General features: G+C 33.8%; 1 protein-coding gene across 7 annotated transcripts in view; it reads left to right on the forward strand.

The window, feature by feature from the left end:
• Positions 1-25,713, forward strand: part of CDIN1 (CDAN1 interacting nuclease 1) — a 138,969-nt gene that overhangs the window by 50,324 nt on the left and 62,932 nt on the right. For 6 of the 7 annotated variants that reach the window (XM_086749365.1, XM_086749361.1, XM_086749362.1 and 3 more), the window contains exons 6-10: positions 2,182-2,261; positions 2,621-2,670; positions 5,437-5,504; positions 10,624-10,689; positions 12,313-12,418. In XM_086749365.1, the coding sequence (XP_086605491.1) occupies positions 2,182-2,261; positions 2,621-2,670; positions 5,437-5,504; positions 10,624-10,689; positions 12,313-12,418 (370 nt within the window). Of the gene's footprint in view, positions 1-2,181; positions 2,262-2,620; positions 2,671-5,436; positions 5,505-10,623; positions 10,690-12,312; positions 12,419-22,038; positions 22,150-25,713 lie in introns of those variants that run through there. The other variant, XM_086749366.1, reaches the window with a different exon arrangement.

Genomic DNA, 25,713 nt, shown 5'->3' on the forward strand with positions numbered 1-25,713 from the left:
ATTTTTAGAAAATTTTGCAGGACATTACATAAGCAGGTTATATAAGAAGGAAAGGTAATATATTGTGTAGTAGTTGGTTTTGTTTGATGCCTTTTCTTTTAAAGGCTTTATTTAAAACCTTGTAGAACCAATGTGACATCAACATAATACAAAATCCAATATGTCAATTCATTATGACTCTGACATAGGTAAAGAATAGAATGTCTTGTAACTTCAAGTGAGAAACTGAAGTTGACAGTCTCAGAAATAGAGAAAATTTATTATGCACCTGTAGCTCATTACTCAAAGTATTGTCCAGTTAAACATTTCCCTAATGTGATCTGTGGAGGCTTGCTGGTTTTTGGTCAGTCATAAAATAGCTTTATTTCTTCATAATCAAGTCACGATGCTTAAATCAGTAGCCCTTCAAAACAGTGAATTCTACTCAGTCTTCCTCAGTTACACTCTTCATTATTCTTCCATCCTATCAACCTCTCTATTGGCAAACTGTTACTTGTGTATTATTCCTACCTACTAAAAAATTGTTATTATTTTGATTTTTAGTGTTAATAAAGTAAATAGATAAACTGCCTTCTGGTTCACATTTTCAAAGTTTTTATCCTATGTACAAAACACATTTTTAACAACATACAAAAGCTAAAGTAAAATGCCTATTTATTCTTAGTATTCACTTATAAAAGAAGTGCTTACTCCATATGAGACGGATAAGATACAAATGTGTAATATGGCATGATGCATCTGGAAGTGCACAAACTTTTGCCCTTGCCCGTGGTAATGCCACTCTTTGTAGCTCTTTCAAAGCCTTTAAATTCATTTGGGGTTTTATATTCCTTTGCATTAGTTCTCTATACAAAATATTTTCTTGAAAATACTACTTTCAACTGAATGCGATACTTTTAGGAGACAGCATTTGGGGAGAAACTTAAAATGACAGTCTCTTTTACTTTCAGCAGAGCATTTACACACATTTATTAATAGTCGTAGCATTGCTGGTTATATGCCAGATCCCTTCATGTCACAGGTTCCAGGAATCCTTTTCACGGTGTCATCTGAGGCTTTTGATTCAGTTACTGGAGAGACTGGCAAAGCTTTGGCCCTCAGTTGGGGCAAAACAGATGGAGAAGAGCAAGAGAGTTTTTCACTTTGTTTACACGGCTGAAGCATACAGAGGTTAAAGGAATTTGCCTGAAGTCACACAGGAAATCTTTGGCCAAGCGGGGAACCTTGCTAGTCTCAAGCCTGGTCTACGCTTAAGGATTCAATGGTATAAATACACCACCCGCTGAACCCTGTCAGCGGTTGTTACCAGGAAGGAGGCAGCTTGTGCTTGTGCTGCAGCGGCGTTTTTTCTCTGAGAAGTTGTAAAATGAAATGTTTGATGGTTTTAGAAAACATTTTTCTACAATGAAGTCTTTCCATTACTGTTAGTAATTAACTGGTGTATGCACCAGTACCCAGATTGAGCATCTGGAGAGAAAACAGTATCACAGTGCTTGTGAGGACTGTATTTGAAAATAAACTAAAGGCAACTCCTGTTTTATGTTATTTTTTTCATTGTAGTATCAATATCCATGAATAAAAGACTGACAAGTAGTCCCAAATTCACTTCTGATTTCTTTTGTGTCTTAGATTTAGATATTTGAAAATAGCACAGAAAGCCTTTTGCCAGCTTTTAAGTACAATCAAATAAATGTTTTGAAACTAAATAATAAATAAATTTGAAATCTATTAAACCAGAATCATCAAGTCTATGAAGTGCTTAAGGCTGTTGAGACTAAACATTGTTTTTAAAGGCTGTTTTGAATTTTAACATATCTTCTTCCTTAAGTTCTCATAGGTTATGGAGGTTATTTTGAATTACATTTTCTGTGTACTAAGCAATTTCCTTAGGGAGCTGCATGATGCTTCTGAAACACAAACTGTCCAGTGAAACTGAACAAGTAAACAAGGGCCTGCTTTCGCCCTGTACTAATAAAATGCTTTTGTGTTTCAAGACTTCTAGAGTTAAGCGTATCAGAATAGGTAAGTAGCTACAAATGTATAGGTTTGTAGTTGCTGGTTGGATAATTTTCAAAATTATCAACATCATCAATGTTTTCCTTATAAAAGTGTGTCTTTTCCTGCCGAGTGGATAACTGAGTCGACAGGTTTTTAATATGTTTTTATTCTTTATTTCTGTAGCCTCCAAAACTCTTATAAATAGTATGCTACGGGACCCTTCTCAGATTCCAGATGGAGTTCTGGCAAATCAAGTCTATCAGGTATTAATCACAGTTGTTGGGTTTTTTTCTTCTTCTTTTTTTTTTCCTGTGGTAATGCTGTTATCTGCCTAGCAGAGTAAAAGATTTTAAACCTCATTTAATTACTGTCATCGTAAACTATCCGTGAGGTCAGGGTGCACCATAAATGGCAATGCAATATTTGTGAGGGGAGCATTTCACTTTTTAATAGCTTGCTTTTATAGTGAATAAAAGCATGCAGTTTTTGTTTTCTGTGATTAAATCTGAACAGCATCTGATAGCCTTTTTGAAGAAAAGTAATTACTGGTTTTAAGATACTGTTTAACTATAATGGTTTTGTAGTTGCCCATCACTATACTACTTCTCTTATTTGTCTGCAGTGTACTGTGAATGACTGTTGTTATGGACCACTGGTGGACTGCATCAAACAGTATCCTTTCCCATAAAATTTTAGGTGCACAATTGACGAGCTTAGACTGTGTGGAAGAGATGTGTCTAGCTTTAACCTGACATAAAGTTCTGCTTCACAAAGCACATTTCATACTCCTCTGTTTTACATTCAATCAGCTAGAGAGTCACTGCAGAGCTTTCTCTTATACTGTTTGACAAAAATCAGAGGAACCACAAGAAGTTGTCTGTTTGGTGGCTACACATTCATCACCTGATTGAATCTCTTTTGGTTTTGATTAGTTGAAATGTATGTCTGGTTTTCTATTAAGACTAGTTGGCCATGTTTTGAGTGGTGGAGTTGGACTAGATCTCTCGAGATACCTTCCAATCTCAACTATTCTCTGGTGAAATTAATAAGTTGCATAGATAGTGTTCACTATTATGGCATTGCTTTGTTATGAATCTGGGATTTACTTGGAATGTTTTCAAGTGCAATTCAGGTATGATTGACCAATGCAGTGCAGTTCTTTTACTTTCTCTTCTTCTTACAGGAAATCAGGCTAGCTGTAGAAAAAAAGGTCTATGTAGTAAGGGATTTTTTTTTTTTTTGTAGTGTTGAAATGATTAGAGATCCTCAGTATCCAGTGAGAATACTGGAGGAACTCCACACAGTACTGAGTATTCCAGACTAAGTTTGTAATTTGTTTTCATGAAGTCCTGAATGAGTAGCTCTTCTATTCCAGTCTGCTATCAAAGAAACAACTTCAAAATCATGGCCTGCTATCACTGAGCAGGCTAGCAAGACAATTCCCTCCCAAGACGTAGAGAATTCTTGCATAAATCTCTGCATGCAGTTTGGAGGAAGATCTTGATTTCACTGTACGGTTGCAAGATAGGAAAGCTACAGTGATGTTTAGTAATGCATGAAAAACATTTCTTCTGGTGGTGATACATGTGGTGGTTGCCCCATAAAAATACGTTATTTGCACTAGAAATATTTGCCTGGTGTCTACTACAGACTCAGCCCTGCTCCCGTTAACAGCAGCAGGATAGAGTTCTATGTGTATTTGTATTTTGTGGTTTTAATCATAATTTTAAGTATTCATTGAGACTGTCTTCAGCATTAAACACAGCTCTCTGAAAGTGGATTAATAAATTATACTTTTTAAAAGGTTCTTTATCACTAATTTTCATATCCAGAATTTTTAAGATTAATATTTTGTTGATGATCAGTCTGGCTATAGTCTTTTGAAAGCATCATATTTAAAGGTAATAATAATACATATGTAGAATTATGAACAGTTTTTAAGAATAACTTGCCTGCTGTCTGAAAAGGTCTTTTCTGTCCTCTTAACATTCTGGTTCAAGTGAAGTTATTGAATATGCAGTGACATCAATGAGAATAATGAGGAGTTTTTCAATTCCATTTCGGTACAGGGGAGTTTAAGACTAAGCTATGCAAGTGCATTATCTGCAAGTATGTTGCTGAATTAGATGTTAATTTTGAGGTGCATAAAATAGTTAAAAATCAATTTAAAGTTAAGGTTTTAAAAGCATAATGTCTTCTGAAGGATTGCATATTGATTTTAAATATAACTATCTAATTGTATATGCATGGACTAAAGTATGAAGTCAACCTCTTTGTAAATGCCAAGAGGCTATTTTTCAGTAATAGTTCAGATGCTTACGGGAAACTAGGCTGCTAGATTGCATGAGTAGAAAATGGCTTCTGAGGTTATTTACAAGTTTTGCCCCATGGTCATTGCCATACATCAATAACAGGTATTATAGACTAAGTCTAAGTGTTTCTGCTTATGGTGTATTATAAATTCTGTTTGCAGTATTCTTCTTTCTTACATTTTTGCTGTTCTTCATTTGCCTCTTTTGTTCTGTAACTGCTAATAGAGTTTAACGTAATATGTAGTTTCAGTTGATAAAAACTGTGTGTGTATATATATGAAATGATTCCATACAGTTAGGTTTTTTACTGCTCAGCATGAAGTGTTGATATAAATTAAGTAATTAACTCTAATGGTAAGGTGATCTGTCATTTAAGTTTTCAGAAGTTATTCTAAACAGAATGAGGAACTTAACTATTTTTAATGTAAGATCCTTTATCATGATGTTCCATAAGATTCTTCTTAAAAGCTTCCAGAACTGAACTTTGACATCCAGGAGGGTACCTTAGAAATATTTGATGTGGTGTTTTTACATACTGCTAAGAACAGCACATTGGATCAACAGGCCATCAGTGAAGTGAAAAAGACTTCACTATAAAATATTATTTCATCCTTCCCTGGCATTAGTTTATGCTTCTGAAAAATCAATTAAAAGGATGGTTTTTTACAGTAAGATGTTTCAGATGGATGTAGTGCCTATCAATGTCAGAATATAAAGAAAAAAAATATTTCACTCTTTGCTGAATTAGAGAATTGATACAGTAGTCAGTAAAGAGCAACTTATAAGGTATTTAGTTACATGTTTTAAGCTCACACTTTCTTTTAAATTTAATGGGGAAATAAAGCAAAAATGGAAATATTACTCTTATTTATACTGAATAAATACAATCTAATGGGTCTTAATTTTGTAAAATGTGTACTGAGGATACAATAGTCTGATTTTCACAAAGTGCTAAATGCCTCTGGAAATCCCGGTAAAGAAGTGTGAAATTTAGAGTTCAAATCACTAATCACTTCTGAAATGCAGATGAAGGCCAATAAATTTTATCATTACTTTACCTATGATGTTTTTCTGAAGTTGATTCTTTTCCAAGGTAATCTTCCATTTCTTAACCTAAAACTATCAGCGCTATTGGGCATGAGCATGAAGTCTTGCTGCGAGAAATGCTTTTGGAAAAAAATCTCTCTTTCATAGGTGAGAATCTGTAGTAGAGGCTAGCCAGTGAATCCTTAACTTCTAAGATTTCAGTGACTGTTTACTTAAGAGAAAAAAAAGCCTCAGTGCTCTTTGTACTAGGTAGTAGAGGAAGAGTAAAATATGATTGATGCTGTACATGTTATTTTTTATTGATTTAGAACTGAGCAGGAACTCAGTTACCTAATACCCTATATATACAGCACATGCACAGGCTTACAATTAATATTTTATAGAATAAGTAGCTGAAAGAAATGCTTTAATATCTGCTGCAGTATTACTTTTGGTGTCATGAGATATTAGCCATAATTTAAACCTTATGAGACTTAGGAGGAAGCATAAGAAATATTAGCTTCAAAATGCTTTATGTATTAAAGAACTGCTAGAGGATTCACTCATTTAGCTTTCTGTGCAGTTTCTGCTGAATTTTTGCCCCTGCCTCCCAACCAATGCAAGCACTCTTTTCACAATCCCTATATTTAAAGTTATTTTAAGGATTAATTAGTTAGGAAATTATGTTCTTTTTTTTTTGTTTAGCCTGCACTACATTTCTTGTATATGAGTGCCGTTAAAACGATGATTAGTGTTTAAGGCATTATTTTCCTTATTGCGATAATAAACTTAACAATGACTTCTTAAATCTTGGATTTCTAATGCGATGAGACAATAACAAAGTGAAATGCTGTCTTTTGTTAATTGTTGGGTGTTGTACTAAATTTGTGTGATTGGGGAATTTTGTTGGTTTTACCAGAAACTATGATCTCTCCTAAAGCTAGATTCAGTTAAGATTTTGGAAATGTTAAACAAATTTAAGAAATTTGAAAGAGTGTTAAGGTTTTACAAAGTTTGTCCATGTGATTAAGGAACAGAGTTAGTGTGGTCTTGTATTTTAGAGAAAAATGAAAAAAAATAACAAGAATAACTATTGGATACAAACTTGCAAATTACACTATGAAAATGGGAGGAGTAATTTTTCCTCCTTCCCTGTAAGAGCAGAGACACAAATAATAGGCTTAAGCTGTAATAGCAGAGGTGATGTTGAGTTAAAATACTAAACAGTTCTAGGAACAATAAGTATAAAAACAAGCTGCCAGGGAAGGTTATGGAATCACCTTCACTGAAAAATTCAAGGCTAGAGACTCGACACTCATCCATCAAAGCTTGTAATGAAATCAATCCTGTCACGATACAAGGGAATGGACTAGATAACTCACTAATGGACCCTCAACCCAACAATTATCATTTTATTTGGCTTGTGCAAGCTTGTATTGTACACAAATCAGATTTAAGTTAAAGTGTTTCATGACCTTGGATGAGCATCAATTTTGTCTTTAGAAATAAGCTTTAAGAAATTTGTGCCATGAAATCAAAATATTTAGAATGGGTTAACTTGTTAGAATATAAATATATAAATGAGAGCTTAATTTATTGTTTACATTTTATGTATACAAAAGTATTGTTTAGTCATGATTTAAGATATGTTAAGTGGTTGTATTTATTATTTCCGTGCACTGCATGTGTCTCTAAGGTTCTAGGTACGATTTTTTTTTTAAAAAAAAAAAAAAAACAACTTTTTCTAAGTATCTGCAAGATGAACTCTACTGCACTCCTCACAATGAAGTCTTCCCTTTCTGAAAAATTAATTCCAAAACTAATTGAAGAAAACCTCAGGAAAACAGAAGAGATGACAGTATTTCCTATAAGTCAACAAATTCAGGCTTTGTTAGGCTCCAAGTAAGACTGCATTCCAGTGTTGAAGATAGCTTATGACTTAGATTGCTATAGTTGCAATTCCTTTTTAATTCCTTTAACACAACTTTTTAACAGTTGTGGTAAAGAAACAGAATTCCTGCAGTTTCCATGTTAGGGTACTGTTCCTCAAGAATAGTAAGGTTTTTTGTATCAGCTATGTTCACCTGTGCAACAGAGGCTATTACAGGAGAAAAAAGCATGATCAAAGGACACTGTTCATACTTCAGAATAGTCTTGGAACATGAAATAGCTTTTCAAATCTGGGATGTAATTTGTCCGTTTCTAGTGCAGTTAGTTTCAAAGCCTACGGATCAGAAGTAACACCTTCAGATTCACTTAGAGAATGAATGAGAAACTAATGAGATTTGCATTTTAGTAATCCACTGTTCATGAGGAGTGCATCATGTGCTGCGTCCTCTCTTCCGCAAAAACACAGCTCTCAAGTCTTCATCACTTCGCCTGAGATTAAAGTGATCGATGGAAGCATTCTCTCAAAACAGGCTAACAACTTCACTTGCCTTACCGAAATGCCAGGAATTTCTAGGTTTTATATAGGATCTTCATTTTTTTCATGTCTTTGCCATGAATGTATTAGGAAAGCTTTTAGCTATAATGGGAAGTTATGTTTCTGACCTTTCTCTGGAATCTTTTTCTTGTTTGGTTCCCACCATGATGTCCCTCAGTAGAAGCCTGCATATATATGATGAAATCTGATCCGTGTTTTCTGCTGTAATCTTAAATTGGCAGTTCCTGCTCATTCATGCACCAACAGAAGAATGTTTGGTTTCTTTGCTATATCCAGAGGCTAGTATAAGAACAATGATGTGTTAAATGGTTGTGATTGAGTGTGAAGTTACAGTAAAGATGAAGCTCCAGTTTTGTTGGAAATCTGAATTAATGGGGAATCTGTAGAATAACCACTTAGTAGGGTTGTTTCAATGTAATTTAAAATCTGAGGATGCATAAATATAACTGTCAAAACTGCTGTGGGCTGGCTTTCAAGCAGTTATTAAATTGTTCTCTTCATCCATGCAAGAGCTAAAAGATCTTTTAAGGTGCAGAATGCTGCTTCTGTAGCTTCTGGACCAATGTGAAAAATAACTGGGCTGAGAAGCTAGAACTTCTTTTCTTTCAGTGGAGTTTTGGTTTTAAAAAAAAAAAGTGTATGATGATTGTGGGAAGTTTCTATAATCTTTTTCTTTTTTTTTCACTAAAGTTATAAAGCTTAAAAATACTTGAAGAAAGAGTAATATGTAATTGTGCACCTGCACATGATAGACAACTCATGTCAATAATAAACATGTTTTTTTAACATATTTTCTGGTGTTTATCATAATACAAGATGTTAGGAGGAACCCAGTGAAAACAATCAGAAACAGATTTAAAACAAACAAAAAAAATGTTCTTTTTCAAGCCATGCATTAATGTCAAATGATTTAAAAAGTAATCAGGCATCCTTGAAAAAAGAGTCTGCTGAAGAATATTGAAAGTCTGCTAATGCAGACTCCGGTGCAGAGACTGGCCAGGTTGACCCATCAGGAAATGTTTTTACATCTGTCATGATTTTCAGTCAGTTTTTTTTAAGGTACATTACCCTGAGTTTGTAATACTAGAATTTGTTAGATGCGATAGAAAAGACTGAACTATTGCCATTTGTGTGTTCTGAAATAATGAAAATCTCAGCTGGGACACCCTGTTGTCTTTTCTAGACTGTTTTAAACAATTAAGAGTAGGTTACAGTTAAATAGAGTTGGATAAAACAGGATTATTCTTTATTTTTATCAAGATTAAGAGATTACTTGGAACATTAATTCATTTTTATGTTATGGCATAAAACTCTCTATTCATAGGGCCTGTTAAATTAGAACCTTCTTATTCTAAACATCTTTATCCATATAGCTGACAATCTTTGAAAAAATAGCCAACAGCAAAGTCTGTCTCCAAGTCCTAGAAAAATTTAGTAGCTGATTGGATGCTATAATGAAGTGCTGCATTGCAATGACTTCTGTTACAATATAGTGTGCTTACAGTAAAGAGATGCTCTCAAATTTCAGAAGAAATACTACAGCTATCAAAAAGAATAAACTGCTATTGCAGTTTACGCTTAAGTCAATGTACAACTTTCCAAAATTACTCCTGTCCCACTTTCAGTATTAGTTCACTATATATTTATAAAAAAAAAAAAAAACTTCAGAGTTATATTCTTCCATGAGAAAGAGGAGGGAAGTTTGCTTTAGGCACTTTAAAAATATTTTTATTTCTAAGAGTGTATGGGTTTTTGTCATTAAAATGTTACTTGGACTCAAACTGCTGACCTTTCAGGATATGCACAAAGTATTCTAAAACTGAGTTCTGAACATTGGCCATGAAACTACTGTCCTAACCTGATAAATGAATTGGAAATAAGCTACCCAACAGTGAGAATGGACCATTAATTTTAATCAAAGGTGATGTAGAAAGGCGAATGGGATGCATGACAATGTCAACAGCCCAGTAGGTGTTAAGGGGCTACACAGCCTTACTTGTTACTAGGTAGTGCCATTAGTTGAGCTTGGGTGAAGACAGAAAGCCATGCCTGGAATTGAATGACCAGGTCACTCCAGATTCTAATGGAGAAATACCAATGTAATGGTATTGAAAATCAAGGACAATAGTTTAGAAAATATAAGAAGCCTACTTTAGCTTTTTTTTTTTTTTTTAAAGGAAGCATCTTTTGTCTGTTGTGGTTTTATCTTGATCACTCCTCACTATATTTTCTTGAAATACTCAGCTCTAGTATTTGTAAGCAAGAGAGTCGTATAGTTAACGTTAACAGAATTTCTAAATCTTTGTGTGATCTGAAATTGGATACATTCCCTAAAATGTAGGATGCAAAAGAAACTAAAATTGTGGCTTGTCTCTCCTGTAATAAATTTCTGGAGGAGAATAATTTTCGTGTTCTTTTTTTAATAACTGTATACTAATAGTAAAATAAAACCAAGACGGTAGCTACAGCATATCTACATTTGTGGTGTGGGTAGGATTAATCTTAACACTTTCCTAATGTGGGGAGACTCTTCTTTCAATCAGCAACTATACCCCTTTATTTTGAATATTTGAGGGTTATAAAATACTGTATGACAGCTTGAATTAATGATGTTTATAATGAAGACATAAAAATGCAGGGATGACAAAGAAGCATTTTTATATCCATGCTTCAGATTTTCTACGAAGGTTCATTTAATCTGACACAGAATTGTATGCATAAGAAAGATAAGTATGACTGCATTAGTGATTCTTGCACTCTTATTTAAAATAAAATTAATTATACTGTTGTCTATTTAATAGAATAGTTTTATAAACAGTAGTTCTTATTATCTGTGTATAGCTGAAGATCAGCTTCGTGCAAAGGGTTATGACAAAACACCAGACTTTATTTTAGAAGTGCCAGTAGGTAAGTCTTTTAAAAGTATTTTTATTGGTTTATTTTGTGTATTCATGCTAAAATATTATGGCTACTTAAGTGAAGTATAATATAGGATACTACAAATTAGTCTCTTTTTTAAGTAGTGTTACCCAGTGTTTCACCTTTGGTGTCTGCATGTTTTTTATTCCCCAGCAATGTGGACTACAATATACACAATACATACTTGGTATTAAGATACTCACTTTTACATTAGAAACAGATAAGTTTACATCCCAGCTATTCAGGAACTTGATTAAATGGAAACTAGAAAAGCAACTAGGTGGAGCCAATTTTTTTAATGCTTGAGAAAGGAAACTGGGAAACACCCAAAGGAATTGTTGGGTTTGTAATATTACCTTATTAGAAAGAAGGTTAAAAATAGCCATTAATTTGTTTGCATGGAATTGCCTCTGAAAATTGAAATAGTGATAGTGCATTGCTTTCTTCACATTATTTCGGTCACTTGAGATTGGCAGGAAATAATTTTCTACTTGTTGTCCAGTCTGAACTAATGTATGACAGTCCTTGCATTTTCTTCTTCATGACTCAATACATAGCTAGGAAAGGCAAGTGTTTCTTAGAAATTGCTTCTCAACTGACTTCACAGTTTATGCCTCAGCTATTTATCTCCTGAGGTGTAAAGATTTTGGGGATGGGGGGAGGATGCAGTATTACAGGCCCCCAAGTAATTTTACAATCTGTGGTCAATCATGTGCTGCTATGGTCTCTTCTAATCGTTCTGTATTGTGCTTCTGGGTCTGCATACCCTTTGAGTACCTCATCCCAGGTCTAGCTTAGGCTCAGACATCATAGCTGTGGATATCGTAAGGAACTCGAAATAAGGGAAACATTTCTAAAGACCTCAATAGTGATACCTCACATGATGTTTTGGAGAAATAATGATATTTTAGAGTGATTCTCATTATTTCTCCTGCAAAATTAGGTTGTCAGCTTCAGAGAGGACTTTTCTTTTATTAAAAAAAAAGATATTAATAGTAGAAATTTACGCCTGCAAGAAATGAGGAAAGACATGAACCAAAGCAAATCACACAGCATTGAAAAAAACAAATTCAAAATCATATTTTTTCACTTAAGCCTTCTTATTCCTAACTTCTTTCTAGTGAAGTATTACTGATTTTGCCAAAGTAAGGGAGCTGATACATATCTATGATAAACTTTTTTGCCATTCTCACACCTTCCACTCTGGATTGGTGAGAAGTTTCTGTCTTTAGCAGCTTAGCTAACTGTTGTTGTTATTCATCAGAAGTTTTAGATTACTTACCTGATAACTCTTTTCCAGCACAGTAAGGTGCAATTGGACTTTAGTCTAGTCTCTTTCTCTTTATATTCTGTTTGTGTTAGAATAAATGCAAATATCTAGAACAGGGTGTAATTAAACTAAGATTGATATAATTATCCTTTAAATATTTTCTGGTATTTTTTTGAAGAAATGACCTATGTGCATATTTCAAATACATTTTTACAAATATGTAAATCCATTGCATGAATTATGTGGTAGATTGAGGGGTCAATATGATATTCCCAAACACACTCTTACAGGCTGCTGAGTTTGATTTTCAGAGTTCACTTTATTTCCTGCTGTCACCCTAGCTGTTGAAGGACATATAATTCACTGGATTGAAAGCAAAGCCTCATTTGGTGATGAAAGCAGCCACCAAGCCTACTTGCAAGACCAGTTTTGGAGCTACTGGAACAGGTACATTTCTGTTATTTTTCCTTATAAATAACTAGGACTGCGTTTTTAAAAGAAGTTACTGGAAAAAATACTAGTGACTTTTGTATTAAGCCATGTGAACAAAATACATGTTACTCGTCTGGCTGGCATTTTGAATGTTATTAATTAGCATGTCAAATTGGAATGCTGAAGTATTTGTGAAAAATTCGCATCATAATTGTTAACACGGGCCAGATATATATGGTGATTTTACAGTGATGCTAGATGACAAAATAAGTTACTTCAGTACAGAAATTTTCAGGTTTTTTAGTACCTGACTGTGAAGGAAGATTTTGCTGTAACATTTTGTAATACCTGCAAGGTGCCAAATTTTTTATAAAATCTTCACAGTCTAACCAAGTGGACTTTGTGTATAAAGAATTTGTTGCTCATTGTCATTGTATCTAGGACAATACTGTTTCACTGTGGTTTTTTAAATAAAGTATTTTTTTCTTAATGTTACCCACATTTTAAACAGTAGTAGCAGTTATCTTCAAGCTAAAAAATGTAGTAGATACCCACAGGGAGGGAACTAAGTTATGCTGGACAGAATCATTGAACATGTTTATGGTATTGGTATAAAGATATTTTCTTTTAAAGGTGGTTAAAGTAGTTCTGCTTTATTCTTATAAAGGTCATTATTGTATATGTTTATGTATCTTTCCATGATACTAAAAGCCTCCTCACTTGAGGATTTTTTCTTAAAAAAAAAAATCCTGAACAAGATGCTTCATCTTCCATTCTGTTTTTGTATGTGGTGGAACTCTAAGCAAGGTAGTGAGTAAGTGAGGTAAATGAAAGTTTAAATATAAGATTTTTAAAAGCATAAATTTAGAAGTCTGCTCAGTGTTCATAGGAAAGCATCAGTGAAATCTAAGGGATAGTGGACAAGATAGCACAAACGTGTGAACATGCAACAGATAGACAGCATGTGCCAACATCAGAGTCTAGTCTGGTGACTATTAGTGCTTCAGCTGAATGTGAGAAATGTCAGGGTGAAAATAGCTAGCCTTAGCTTGAAAAATACCTTAAAAGTTGATTCTATAGGAGTCAGCACAGAGAGTGAAACCAGATCTTGAGAATAACATCATCAGAGTTCAGAATTACGCTCTGCAGCAACATTCTTGATTCACGTAATAAGGACCGGCTCTTATTTGACAGTCCCGGAAAGCAGTGACTTAGAAGACTTGAACTGAGGTAATGGGAACCTCAGGAAGACTATCAGTTGTTGAATTAAGATAATATACAACGGGGAAGTTGTAGAAAATAATTTGTGAAACGTATAACCAGAGTACAACACTTAGAAAGAAATTTGAGCATATACAATATCTGGGCAAATGGTGAGAATGGCAGGAAAGATGCTGATGCAAATGGTGCTGAACTTGCACAGCAGTGTAAATAACAGGAGATGGAGCAGCTCAGCCTGGGAGGAGGCCATTAGATGTACTGGCTGGAATATTTTCTGAGAAGAAAGGATGTGTTTGAAGGGATCCATGATGTTATCAGAGAAAAGGAGCTCCAAGAAGTGAATTTTAAATAGATAACATGAGCATAAAGACACTCACTAAGTTGAGATGGGGTGAAAGTTGGCAACTAGGATGAAGGCACTGATCCATTTGTGTCTGCAGTAAAATTGCCATTGCAAAGTTGAAGTTGTAGTTTCTGTCTTTTTGTACTGAACAAAATGACTGTCCACATTTTGCTTCGAGTTATAAAATGTGTAAAACATTCGAGAATAGTGTGTACCATTTAAATCTGAAATTTTTGAAATAAACTTCTCTTACACTTTTATCAGGAAACCAAGATAAGCTAACTTTATCATGTACTAATTAATATTGCAGCTTCAAAAATGGAGTAACATCTCTCACTGAGCTGTTAGTCAAGTACCGTTTATGTTGCAAAAGCTAGACTGAATTGACACGTGGATCAATAAGACAGGTTTGGAAGTTGCTTTGAGATTTTGCCAAATCTTCTGTTATAGCTGTTCATATTGAAAACAACTACAAAAATTGTTGATTCTTAAATATTGTGACTTTACATTCATATAAAGGAAACTAGAAATCGCCGTAGTGAGATTTGTTACTCCCTAAATCCAGAATTTGCTAATAGGTTAACTATGGAAATTAAGCAGATTTCTGTGGGGTTTTTTTAAAGAACAAATCTTGTTAGTTTTAATTTTGGTGCTGCTGGGCCAAGCTAACAGTATCCCAACGTCTTCTGAAATGAGTTCCGAGTTACTGCAGCTTATTCTGATATAATGACAGTAGGGTTAATGAACACTTGTTGACAGATTAGGTTGCATGTAGGTTAGACAGTTAACTTCCAGTGCTCTGATATGAAAAGACACAGGTGTAGCTGCACAAACTGTGAATCCATTTGATATGATTTAATCAGCCTGTGGAAGGACCTCTCAAGTGAGAACCGACTTCCCAGTCAATTCACTGCACCTCTGTGTCTCCTTTCCTTTTGAAGGAGGAATCATTTGGAGAAGAAGCATCAGTTCACAACAGAGATATCAAGACACTCAGCTGATAGTTTTGTAAACCTGATCTGTGGGTTGAACTTAAAGCCAAATTGAAACTGAAGAGAAAACCTGTAACATTGCCTGTTAGATGTCTAGATACTTTGAAAGGAATGAAGATGAGAGTCTTTAGACTTCTTCCATTCAGCTTTTTCTTTGCTTCTCTGAAAAGTAGGAGTGAGGTTGAAAAAGTTTATAGGCTTTTTCCTTGCATCTGTCACAAATGTAGGTATAATTCTGCACACAATCTGACTGAAAGCTTTGAACATAGCTGTGACTTGTTTGCTGTTATATGTGTATTTCATTAAATCCTGTACTCTGTGCTAACTAAATCTGTGAGTGTCTTAAATTGGTCTGTACTGACAGGAAAGAAATGGCACTTTCTCATTTAACAGAACAGCTCCCTAGATGCAGTCAACCATGTCTGTTCACCTCAGTGCAAAAGAACACCTTTTTATTACTCCGAGTTCTGCAGGGACAGCTTAGCAAGGTTTTTTATGGCTCATACATCAATGGTATTGTTAAGCAATTTTCAGTTGCAGTGCTGCACTGCAACCTCATCTTCAAATTAAGCTTCACATTAAAAATGTACAAAGTGTACCTTGTCAGTGGGTTTGCACAGTTGTAATTTAAGATGGTGTTTAGATATTGAGCATTTTCAATAATAAAGGAACAGGAAAAGGCAAGTTTGGTTTTTAATATTCCCAGACTGATTTTGCAGAGCAATGTTTTAGAAAAAAGCTATTTTATATACTGAACAAACAGTATAAAATGATTCATGTACTTACAGAATCCCTTCCCTCAGTATGTTTGTTCCTCCAAAGTGGTGGCATCCACTGAGCAGGCACCCGCTGCCACTGGGTAAACAAGACAGCTGCATGTGCAAAATATAATTGTTTCTCTGCATGGAGACACGACACTTTTCATTGTTCACTGGCTTGTGTTGGTGTATTTCCTGTAACCATGCTGGTAAAAACTGTTGAATAGTCCGTGTGACCAAAGGTAATTTGGAGAGCATGAACAGGAGGTAACACAGATTGTGCTTTAAAACAGGGTCTGAGAACATGTTGTAAATTATTTGAGGGTTTAAATGAATGCTGCTGTTTCCTTTTTTTTTTCCGTAGTGTCTAATTTTATTATTTTTTCTAACTTAAATTACAGTCCTAGCTGTAAAAGTCTATTAGAGCTGATAGGCATGACTGCTGTTTTCTAAGAGGCATACAGAGATCAGCAACACACCGTTCAAATAGTAATTAGTGGGTGCACTGTCAGTAGCATGCTGTAAGAAGATATAAACTCAAATACAGCAAATACATTTTCTGTCTTCTGCAAGCCTGGCTAAGGCATATGTACGTTCTGGAATGTAATTTCTAGAGAGTCCCAGGAGAAAGCTTGACGCCATTATTAGCTAAGGAAACTTTACTGTATGTGAGGAAGACTGTACGAAAATGTCATATTTGACACTGATATTAAACTAAAGGTAATTTCACATAGTGAAAGAGAAGCATTTCATCTTCTCTTTGAATGAAATATTAAGTTATCCCTGCATTAAATTCCTTCACCCATGTGCTTGTATTCTAAGTGTTATTAGTCCTGTGCTTCTGCTTTTCTCAAAGAATAAATAAAAGCAAGTTTCCCATAAGTAATTTTAATAGTAACCACACTTTTCAGAAGTGGGCGTTCATGATTACATTAATTAATACATTAGATCTGATCTTGAGACTTCAGTTTATAACTAACAGTCATAGTAAAATTATCAGAGTCCTGTAGATTAAAAAAGATGTTTCAGATACATGCAAACAGAAAAAATGTAAAGGATTATATTTCAGTCACAAACACAGCCAATGTGTTCTTAGGGTTTTTTGAGAAGGGTGTTCTGTTCAAATTCATTTGCAGTTGACTATAAGGATGAATCTTATGTGAGCAAAGACTGAATAGAACGTCAGAATGATACACATTTTTTCTGTTCAGCTGTTTAAACTGGTTTGACATGTTACTGTGAAGACTGTTTAAGTAATAATTGTTGTCTGATTGTAGGTGGGAGGGTAAGAAGCAGTTAGGCGGTGGGTTTATGGATGTCTGTTCTGTAACAAGATCAATATTCTCCAATTGCAAATGGTTTAAAAAGTTGTACTGGTGAATTGAAAGCCAGTGATATAACAACTTGACTTGGAGGAAACCTTGGGAGTTGCATTTGTCAAGTGGCTACAAAAACTGTTCATGCATACCCAGTATCCAAAGCTTCATTGGCAGCCCAAACATAAAGAACTGAAAGGTCATTCTTCTTCTTGCAGTATGATGGTTTGTTGACATATTTTGACACACTGGTACAGTGCTGAAATGTTTTGACCTTACTGCAACACTGAGGGACTTAGGGTTTGTTTAGCTATCTAATGCTTGTAGATTTTCACACATGCTGAGTTTTGCTCTGCTCCTTTTTGTCTTTCTCCTGGCTCCACTTGAATTAGTAAATTAATCTTAAAGAAAAATGGATGTAGATAGAAGAGAGAGTTTATGATGATTTTTGGAGCTTAGGACAATATATGGATAAGTTTCTTCAAAAATAATTCACTTTTTAAAAATTTGCCATGCCAACTTGCTGCCCTTAGTAGCACTAAGATACATTTGTTTGTAGACCAGAAGAGAATCAAAAGCAGTGAATAGTGCTGTTTTCTACTAGTTTACTGATTCAATAATTTAATTTGTGAAGATGACAATATTCTGTGTCTCCTGCGAGATAAACAGAGATATATGTGTACGCTCACACACATGCCTACTCACACACACATATGTATATAGGCATATCTCTGCACGTCGTAAATGCTCTAGATACATTTAACTTATTTCCAACAGCATTTGACATGAGTTATTGTCATCCTTATTTAATAACACATGAACAACATAAAGATCAACATGTAGTTTATGAAAAATATTTTTTTTTACTTTAGCTCATAAGTAATGTTTTTAGATTTTAGCAATTATCCCCTCTTTAACATGATTGAATAACAGAGCATGAAGACATTTTTCCATTGAGACTATAGCTCATGCCTAGCATTGCTTTAATGTTAATTATTTGGCTGAGCATTGTAGGTTGTTTTATTTTGTATCAAAACTAATTTTTGTCAAAGCAAAGAAAGAATAGACCATACCATATTCACATTAGCATTTATATTTGAATGATTGATACTAATTAAGTATATATTTTCATCCATTGTTCTCCTTAGGTATTGTATTTAATACGGACATGAAAATACAATTTTCATTATAATTTAATTCTGTTATTTAAGCTTCTTTTAATGCTAGATTGTTACATTCTCAATTTTAAAAGTAGTAAATTAAGCACTACATAGCTTTGTTTAAATTATTTTTTCCTTATATTTTTCTGTGTTGTCTTAGCTATTATCTTGTCACAGGAGACTCATGTAGTGCAGATAGAGTATTTTCAGCTTCCATCCATATTACTGCAAGGCTTCAGCTCCAATTTTCCTGGTATTTCTCATTCAGATTAGACAAGCATCTAAGTTTATGTACGATAAGAGCTGACAGCATAGATCCTGCTATGCTTGCCAAAGGCCTGGTTGCAGACACTCCACTATGTCAAAGAATGTCAACCCCCCACAGACCTTACCTTTCAGAATTCCTTGTAATTTTTAATTGACATTTACATCTGACATTTTCAATGTATTTCTTAGTGTTGAGTCTTTATCTACCTAGTAATAGTTAAAACCAAACCACAGCGAAAAGAATCCTTTCCTGTAAACTGTAATATCATATATTTTTTATTTAACAAGGTCAAGTTGCTGGGCTGAAACTCAAGAATCACCAACTCCCCCTTCCTTCATGTAATTCTATATTTGCTAGTCTAATCCATTTCAAATGACAATTGAGGAGGGAAGTAGGAGTATAAAGTGAAATTTAACTCTTAGTACTAGTGAACAAAGCATAAGTATATTATTATTACTATGCATCATGCACAGAAAGGATACATAGACTTTGAGGAAATTTTAAGAACACTAATAGAGATTTTCCTTTGAGTCAGGTACGTGAATATTGAAAATGATACCTTCATACCTATATTCATGCAACATATACATATAAACAGCATAATATTGCAAATGAAGTGAAGCTGGCACGTATTGTTGCAGTGAGTTGTGCTTCCTTGCCTTCAGAAATCTGAAGTTTTCATTTGGTTTAAAATACTAAAAGCCTAATAAATTAGCATGAGCATAATTATCCATCTATCAGAAATTAGAATGAAGGACTACAGTTGATCATAAATGTCACAAAGCAAAGTAGAAGAACCATTTTGTCACAGATACTGCTGCTTTTCTTCTAATTAGTTAATTTACATTTTACAAATTAAGGGCAAGATTCAGGCAGAAGATAATCTAGTAGCATATCATAGCTTTACTGACCTGTATTTGTATATGCCAAATTTAAGTTAATTAGAAATGTAGATGCTGTTTGTTTTATCTGTCAAAAAGCTCATCTTAAAAAAAAAAAATCTAGACACACTTTTTCCCCCAACATTCATCATCTAAATAATAGTCTTGCCAAGATGGCAGCCTCATAATAAACTCTTTTCAGTGGAGTGATGGGTAATGAAGCTTGCTTGTGAAGGCAGCGAAAAATGTTGTCTAGCCAAATGTGTGAATATGATGGCTAGAGAATCAGTGGACTTTCTCAGTCATCAATCTTTTTAGTAGCCTCTTATACATCTGAATATTTTGATAGATGATCTAATAATTGAGTTATCTATCTTTCTAACTATCAGAGTTGCATAAAAATTATTCTCACATGCTATTGAATATTATATATATTGAGCATCCAGTAAATTTTTCAAAAAAGGTCCAAGGGGTGGAGGAATGTAGTTGTGTCTTAAGCAGTCTTTAGTATATTAAATGATAAACTACTATATATAGAATATAAAACTATTTGTACTGATACGGGAAAAAAGTAGATGATGTCTCACAGTAAATAAAGCACGTAAAAACATTACACTGGTGAGGTTAGTGCACAATCTAAGAGAAATTTGAGGTATAAAATGAGTAGATTCAGTAAAGCAAAACACTGAAATAAGATAACTTGAGTATCAAAAATGCTAGTCTTAGAATAAAAATTTTATTCTGAAGCTCCACACTTGTCTTGCAATAGTGCATCCTACGTAAACAGTCTACATCTTTGTTTTCAGTAATGTTTACATTGATTTTATGCAATTTTAAATTACATAAGTGTAATTTCACATAAGCATAATTTAAACCTAGAAATAACTCAGTAGGAATCAAATTACCAAAAAAAAAGGTGAAATGATTCTCTCTTGTTACTTGGAGAGTTTTAATATTAGAAAGCTAAAATTGCTTCTGCATATATAAATTTATAAGCAATTATCTGGAATTGATCAAAGCCATTGTTTGATTTTCTTTACTATATGTGACTTCTTCTGCCCTTAAGTAAATTGGCAGTTACTCCAGTTAGTGTTTGTAGCATGTCTACTTGAGAACATACCAAGCTCCTATGCATACACACTCACATTTGTATTTGTGTTTATAATTCTAGGATGTTTATATCTTAATTTAGGAAAGAGATCTTAATTTCCCACTCCTAATCAAAATGGCAAGCATCTTTTTCCTTCTCTTTTGTCATTTGATTAGCATGCTCTCATCCATCACTAGTCTTTGATATGAACATCAAGAAATCATGTCCTTTTGTTTTAAATGATAAATACGCCTTTGTCATGAATACTTACAGACATTCCAAGATTTACATCTGAATTGTCAAAGTGTAGCTGCACAGCTTTTCTGCTGTGTGACATTATTAGTGAAATAAAGAACTTTTTAATCTTTCATGGATAGCCCTTAAATATTGACATTACAAGGCTGGTTTAGCTGTGTTGCTGAAAACAGTTGTCCTTCATTCACTGTTTTTCTAACATTTGTTGTTTATCAACAAGAGACAGCCAACTGCATGAGAGCCTCTGCAGACATTCCTATTCGCATGGTCCAAGCCTGTCTCTTCACATTCCATTATTTAGGTCTGATGCCTAGTTAGCTCTTATCAAAACTAATACTATCTGAAATACCAGGCTTCCGGTGGTCACACAACCCACACGAAAATTTCTTCAGTCTGACTAATATTATTAAAGGCAGTATCTCTTTAAATTTGAGGTTTGTTTCAGTGTCTAGATCAATTACATCTTGTGAATGCATTTCCATTAATGTTTCAGTGCTTGTTTCAATAGATGAAATACATCTGAATTAATTTATATTCTGCACATTTTAAAATTTTAAAAATAGTGAAAATGCAGGTGTTTAGACTAAAGCTTTACTACCATTCTTACTATGTCTTGATGCTACTAAGGCAGAAAGAACTACTATATTGCTGGCTTGTCATTGTTGGTATAGTACAGTAAGATAAAATGTTTTAGAAGGCAGACACGTAGGTGGGTTTTTATCAGCTATTTTATCAGGTATTTGTCGCAAAAAAAAAAAATTAGTGTGTTGTGCAAGTATGTAATTTAATTTTAGTTCCTACAGAAAGCAAGAGTTCCTTGAAGTCTTTGGGTTCACTTACACATGATAAAACATTATTTCCTGTATTTCTTTTCTGCTGTTGCATTTATTGTTTTCTGAGTTTATCATGGTTAAATTCATTTTGTGTTCTAAGTGCTGTAATGCTGAAATTAAATCTTTGTCATTTACAGTTTCAAGATACTGCAATTTAGAATCTTTGAAATTTACAAAACAGTTCAGATAGGAATTTAGCAAGGGATCCCACAAAATTATTTAAGAACCTGTGATCACTATCAGCATATAATTGCAATATTTTGTAGTATTATATATGTAATACACTGCAATATTTAGGGTTTTTTAACTTTTTATTGTTCTTTACCTCACAGACTTTGACCACAACATTTTTCCTATAATCAAGGTGATTTGATACTAAGTTTGTTTAAATTATGAAGTCATGTAAAATTGATCACATTATTTATAACTGTTTATTTGAAATGCACTATTTACTTGATTTTAAAATAATGAAAATTATACACATTTCAGGCTCATATTGTCATTTATTTGTTTCAAAGGAGAGAAATGTCTTACATCCTTTGCAACATAGCCCAGTACATTGAGATTTTCTGACATATGAAGGATGCATGTGAGTGTTTGAGACACTGAAGCTGTAACCCAACTTGAAGAAGACAATAATGGCAGTGAGCTTCTGTCCAGAGTTAATCAGCTGCAGAATTTGTAAACTGCGTATGTGTCAAAGTTGAAAATGTTAGCACTCTGATAGAGGCTTGAAAAGGTTAGACCTGATAAAAGCCATCAGCAGTTAAAGAAAGTGATTTATGGGGATGTAATGACACAAAATGCCTCATTTATCACTCATATATAGGTAGGTTAAGGTTTCTGTGTCATACTTTAAAAACTTGACCACTTAGAATTGTCAAAATAGGTACTTAATTGCCCATCATACATTTCAGTTCAAATTTCCTTTACTTGAATTTTGGTGATTTTACAGTTTTACTTCTCATATGGTTCTTTTTAAAGTCATTCATATTTCATATTTATTTCATATTTGTTTCAAATGGTATGCTCAGTGCTCTGTTAGAACTTTTATTAGGTAAAGCTGTTGATTTGAGTGCTATCCAAATCTTTTGTTGATTTACAATTTCATTTAGCCTGACTATAAGGAAAGTAACTGAAGGTTTCATTTTCTTTTGTTTTATACCACCAATTCTCATCAAGAGTTTACAAGTTTCTAATTCAATCCTTACATTTCCTCTCCAAACTGAAATAAGAGATTTAAAAGTGAGATCCATCAATTGGTTTCCAGTTCGAGTCACTTAAGTTACTGTTTATCTGCATACAAATCATATTCAATCCAAAACTACCAGTACTGTTAAACGATCCTAAAACAAAATAAAAATGTTAGGAAAAATACACAGTAGTATGTTATCCTTTTACTGGTTTGATTTGAGAATAACAGCAAGCAAGTCCCATAGATTTGAGTCTGGCTATTGTTTTAACTGTCCACAGTTTCGTCATAATGCTGAAAAAAGGTAAATGCAAACATGGATAAATTCTCATTAGAGAATTATCTTTAAGAACATATTTGTAAAATAAAGCAACTACTTTAAAGACATTACATTAATACTAAAATACAGGTTCAGCTGCTGAAAGGAAAAAGTGTGATAATGAAGTTCATAAGGATTTCTTTAGGTATTTATCTTTTTAAAACTATTTCATCCTGTTATTTCTTGATTTTATAAAGAAAAGCCCTGAACAGAATAATTTTAATTTTTAGTATCAAAAAACCTTACCTTTTTGTTAGCTTTCACAATTTATGGCCCCAGTTGTATAGCATTCTGTTTGTTCAGCGATGACCTTCCAGGTTCGATTTAAAAAGAAGTCAGAAGCATTTGTCATGTCTACTCGATCTTGTCCAGAGGTACCTATTGTAATTATAAAGGACTAATAAGGTTGTTTATAATATAACAGCCTGACAATCCTAAAAAAAAATCTTCTGGAGAGCACCTTTTTTTTTGTATGTGTGTCTATCTTAAGGAAAAAAAAAAAATCTGTAATCTTCTTGCTTTATGTTGCACTGTGTCTTTTCAACATTTAGTTGGGAAAGCATAAAGAACTTATACCTCAAAAAACTTTGCTTACTTTTAAAAGATAAGCTGTGTAATTTGCTCATTAGTAACCCATTGTGGAATACTCAGTAATATTGTGGCTATAGTACAGTTGCACCCTATATTTAATTAGTGTATATGGACATGACGATGATGTACTTAGAAACATTGAATTCCTCTCACGGTATAAAAAAAAAAAAACAGTTCTTAACATGTCTGTTGCAAAAATATATGATACATTAATACAGTGAGCTCTGATTCTTAGAAAAAAAATCCAAATTAAGAAAATTTTGTTGTTTATTCTGTTAGAGGCATTATTAAAGTACTCCTATCAGTAGGTGTTATTATAGTGGTATTTTACATTATATGTCAGGTTTCTTACAGTTGACTTAGGAGCATTTTTCCCTTCATATGTCTTTGTCTTGCTTCCTCTCTTTCCTTTCTTCCCTCATTTCAGCATCATCCAGCAATACCACTTTTTTATAGGCACGTATATAAGGTAAACAAAAACATACTAAAACCAATGGAATTTGAATGTTTGACAGAAATGTTTACCTCTTATAGGGTATGTAGCAGCACAGTAGTATTGTCAGGGTACCATACATCATTTAAATACCCTTAGATAGCAAAAGCAAAATCTTGACAATTTGGTAATCTCATCATGTGATTTCAATAAGGCTTTTTTTCATATCTACAATTGAGACAAATTTATGTTGTATGTATTTATGGTTGTTAAACTCAAAATTGTCTCATTTCATTAATTTTTAACGTTGTGCTCTCTTAATGACTATGAAGAAGTGTATTAAAATGCCTTAATTATAGGGCTAGAAGAAGAGAAAGCAGAAGTCTTTTTAGCATATGATCTTTCAATTGTTCACTAAAGGATAAAGAGAGCATTCAAGCGTGGTTTAGATAACTGTCAGCCATAATAAAATGCAAGGTAGTTTGTAGAGCCTTTAAAGACCTTTCGGGGAAATAGATTTAATTAAAAAAAAATAAAATGGACTTTTCATTTCAAAGAAATCCAAAATGTTATAAAATTTCAGGATGTTAACTGCATTAAGAGTAATGTACTTTTCCAAGGAGGAGGAAAAATAGCTGTGAAAATATTCTGCAGTCCACACAGCAGTGATAGCTTTATTTTGTGTATGTAGATATATGTTCTTTATTTTTTAACACACAGACTATGGATAGCATATTAAAGCATGTTTCAGATTTTCTTAGCTGAGTGATTTTACCTGTTGGGGTTTTTTAGTTTGTTATGCTTTTAACAAGGATTTGTGCTTGTTTGTTTGTTTTAATAAAGTGAACATTCAACTTCTTAATGTAAAATTGTGTTACCACAAGTACCAACAAAAAATGTAACAGACATGTTGACAGAAGTTCATCTGACTATTTGGTAGAGTCAGTAAGCTCCTACTCATCAAAGGTGAATATCTTATATACTGTGAAAATACATTTCAAAGTGTATTTCCAATTTCTGCTTTTTTCTTCTCATGTATTCAAACATTGCATTTGCTAGTAATATTTTTGGTTGTGTGATGTTTTGAAAAGTTTAGTTAAGCACATGTTCTTCACTATTGAATTATACAACTTCTGGCAAACTAGGAGCAACTTAACTTGCATGTAATAACAGTGGCCTATAAGCAGCATTGGCTACTGTCTTTCTAGAGCAGTTTTGCTCCCTTGCTAGCCTCTGCATTCATAGGATCATAGAATGGAATCACAGAATGGCTTGGGTTGGAAGGGACCTTAAAGATCACCTAGTTCCAACCTTCCTGCCATGGTCAGATCACCATCCACTAGACCAGGTCGCTCAAAGCCCCATCCAACCTCATCTTGAACACTTCCAGGGATGGGGCATCTGCAGCTTCTCTGGGCAACATGTTCCAGTGCCTCACCACCCTCACAGTAAACAATTTCTTCCTTATGCCTAATCTAAATCTACCCTCTTCCAGTTTAAAGCCATTACCTCTTCTCCTATCACTACATGCCCTTGTCAAATGTCCCTCCCTAGTTTTCCTGTAGGCCTTCTTTATGTACTGGAAGGCTCCTATAAGGTCTCCCTAGAGCCTTCTGCTTGCTAGGCTGAATAATCCCTCAGCCTGTCTTCACGGGAGA

Source organism: Chlamydotis macqueenii, chromosome 5, assembly GCF_036417535.1.
Source record: "Chlamydotis macqueenii isolate bChlMac1 chromosome 5, bChlMac1.mat, whole genome shotgun sequence".
In the NCBI taxonomy this organism is placed as follows: Eukaryota; Metazoa; Chordata; class Aves; order Otidiformes; family Otididae; genus Chlamydotis; species Chlamydotis macqueenii.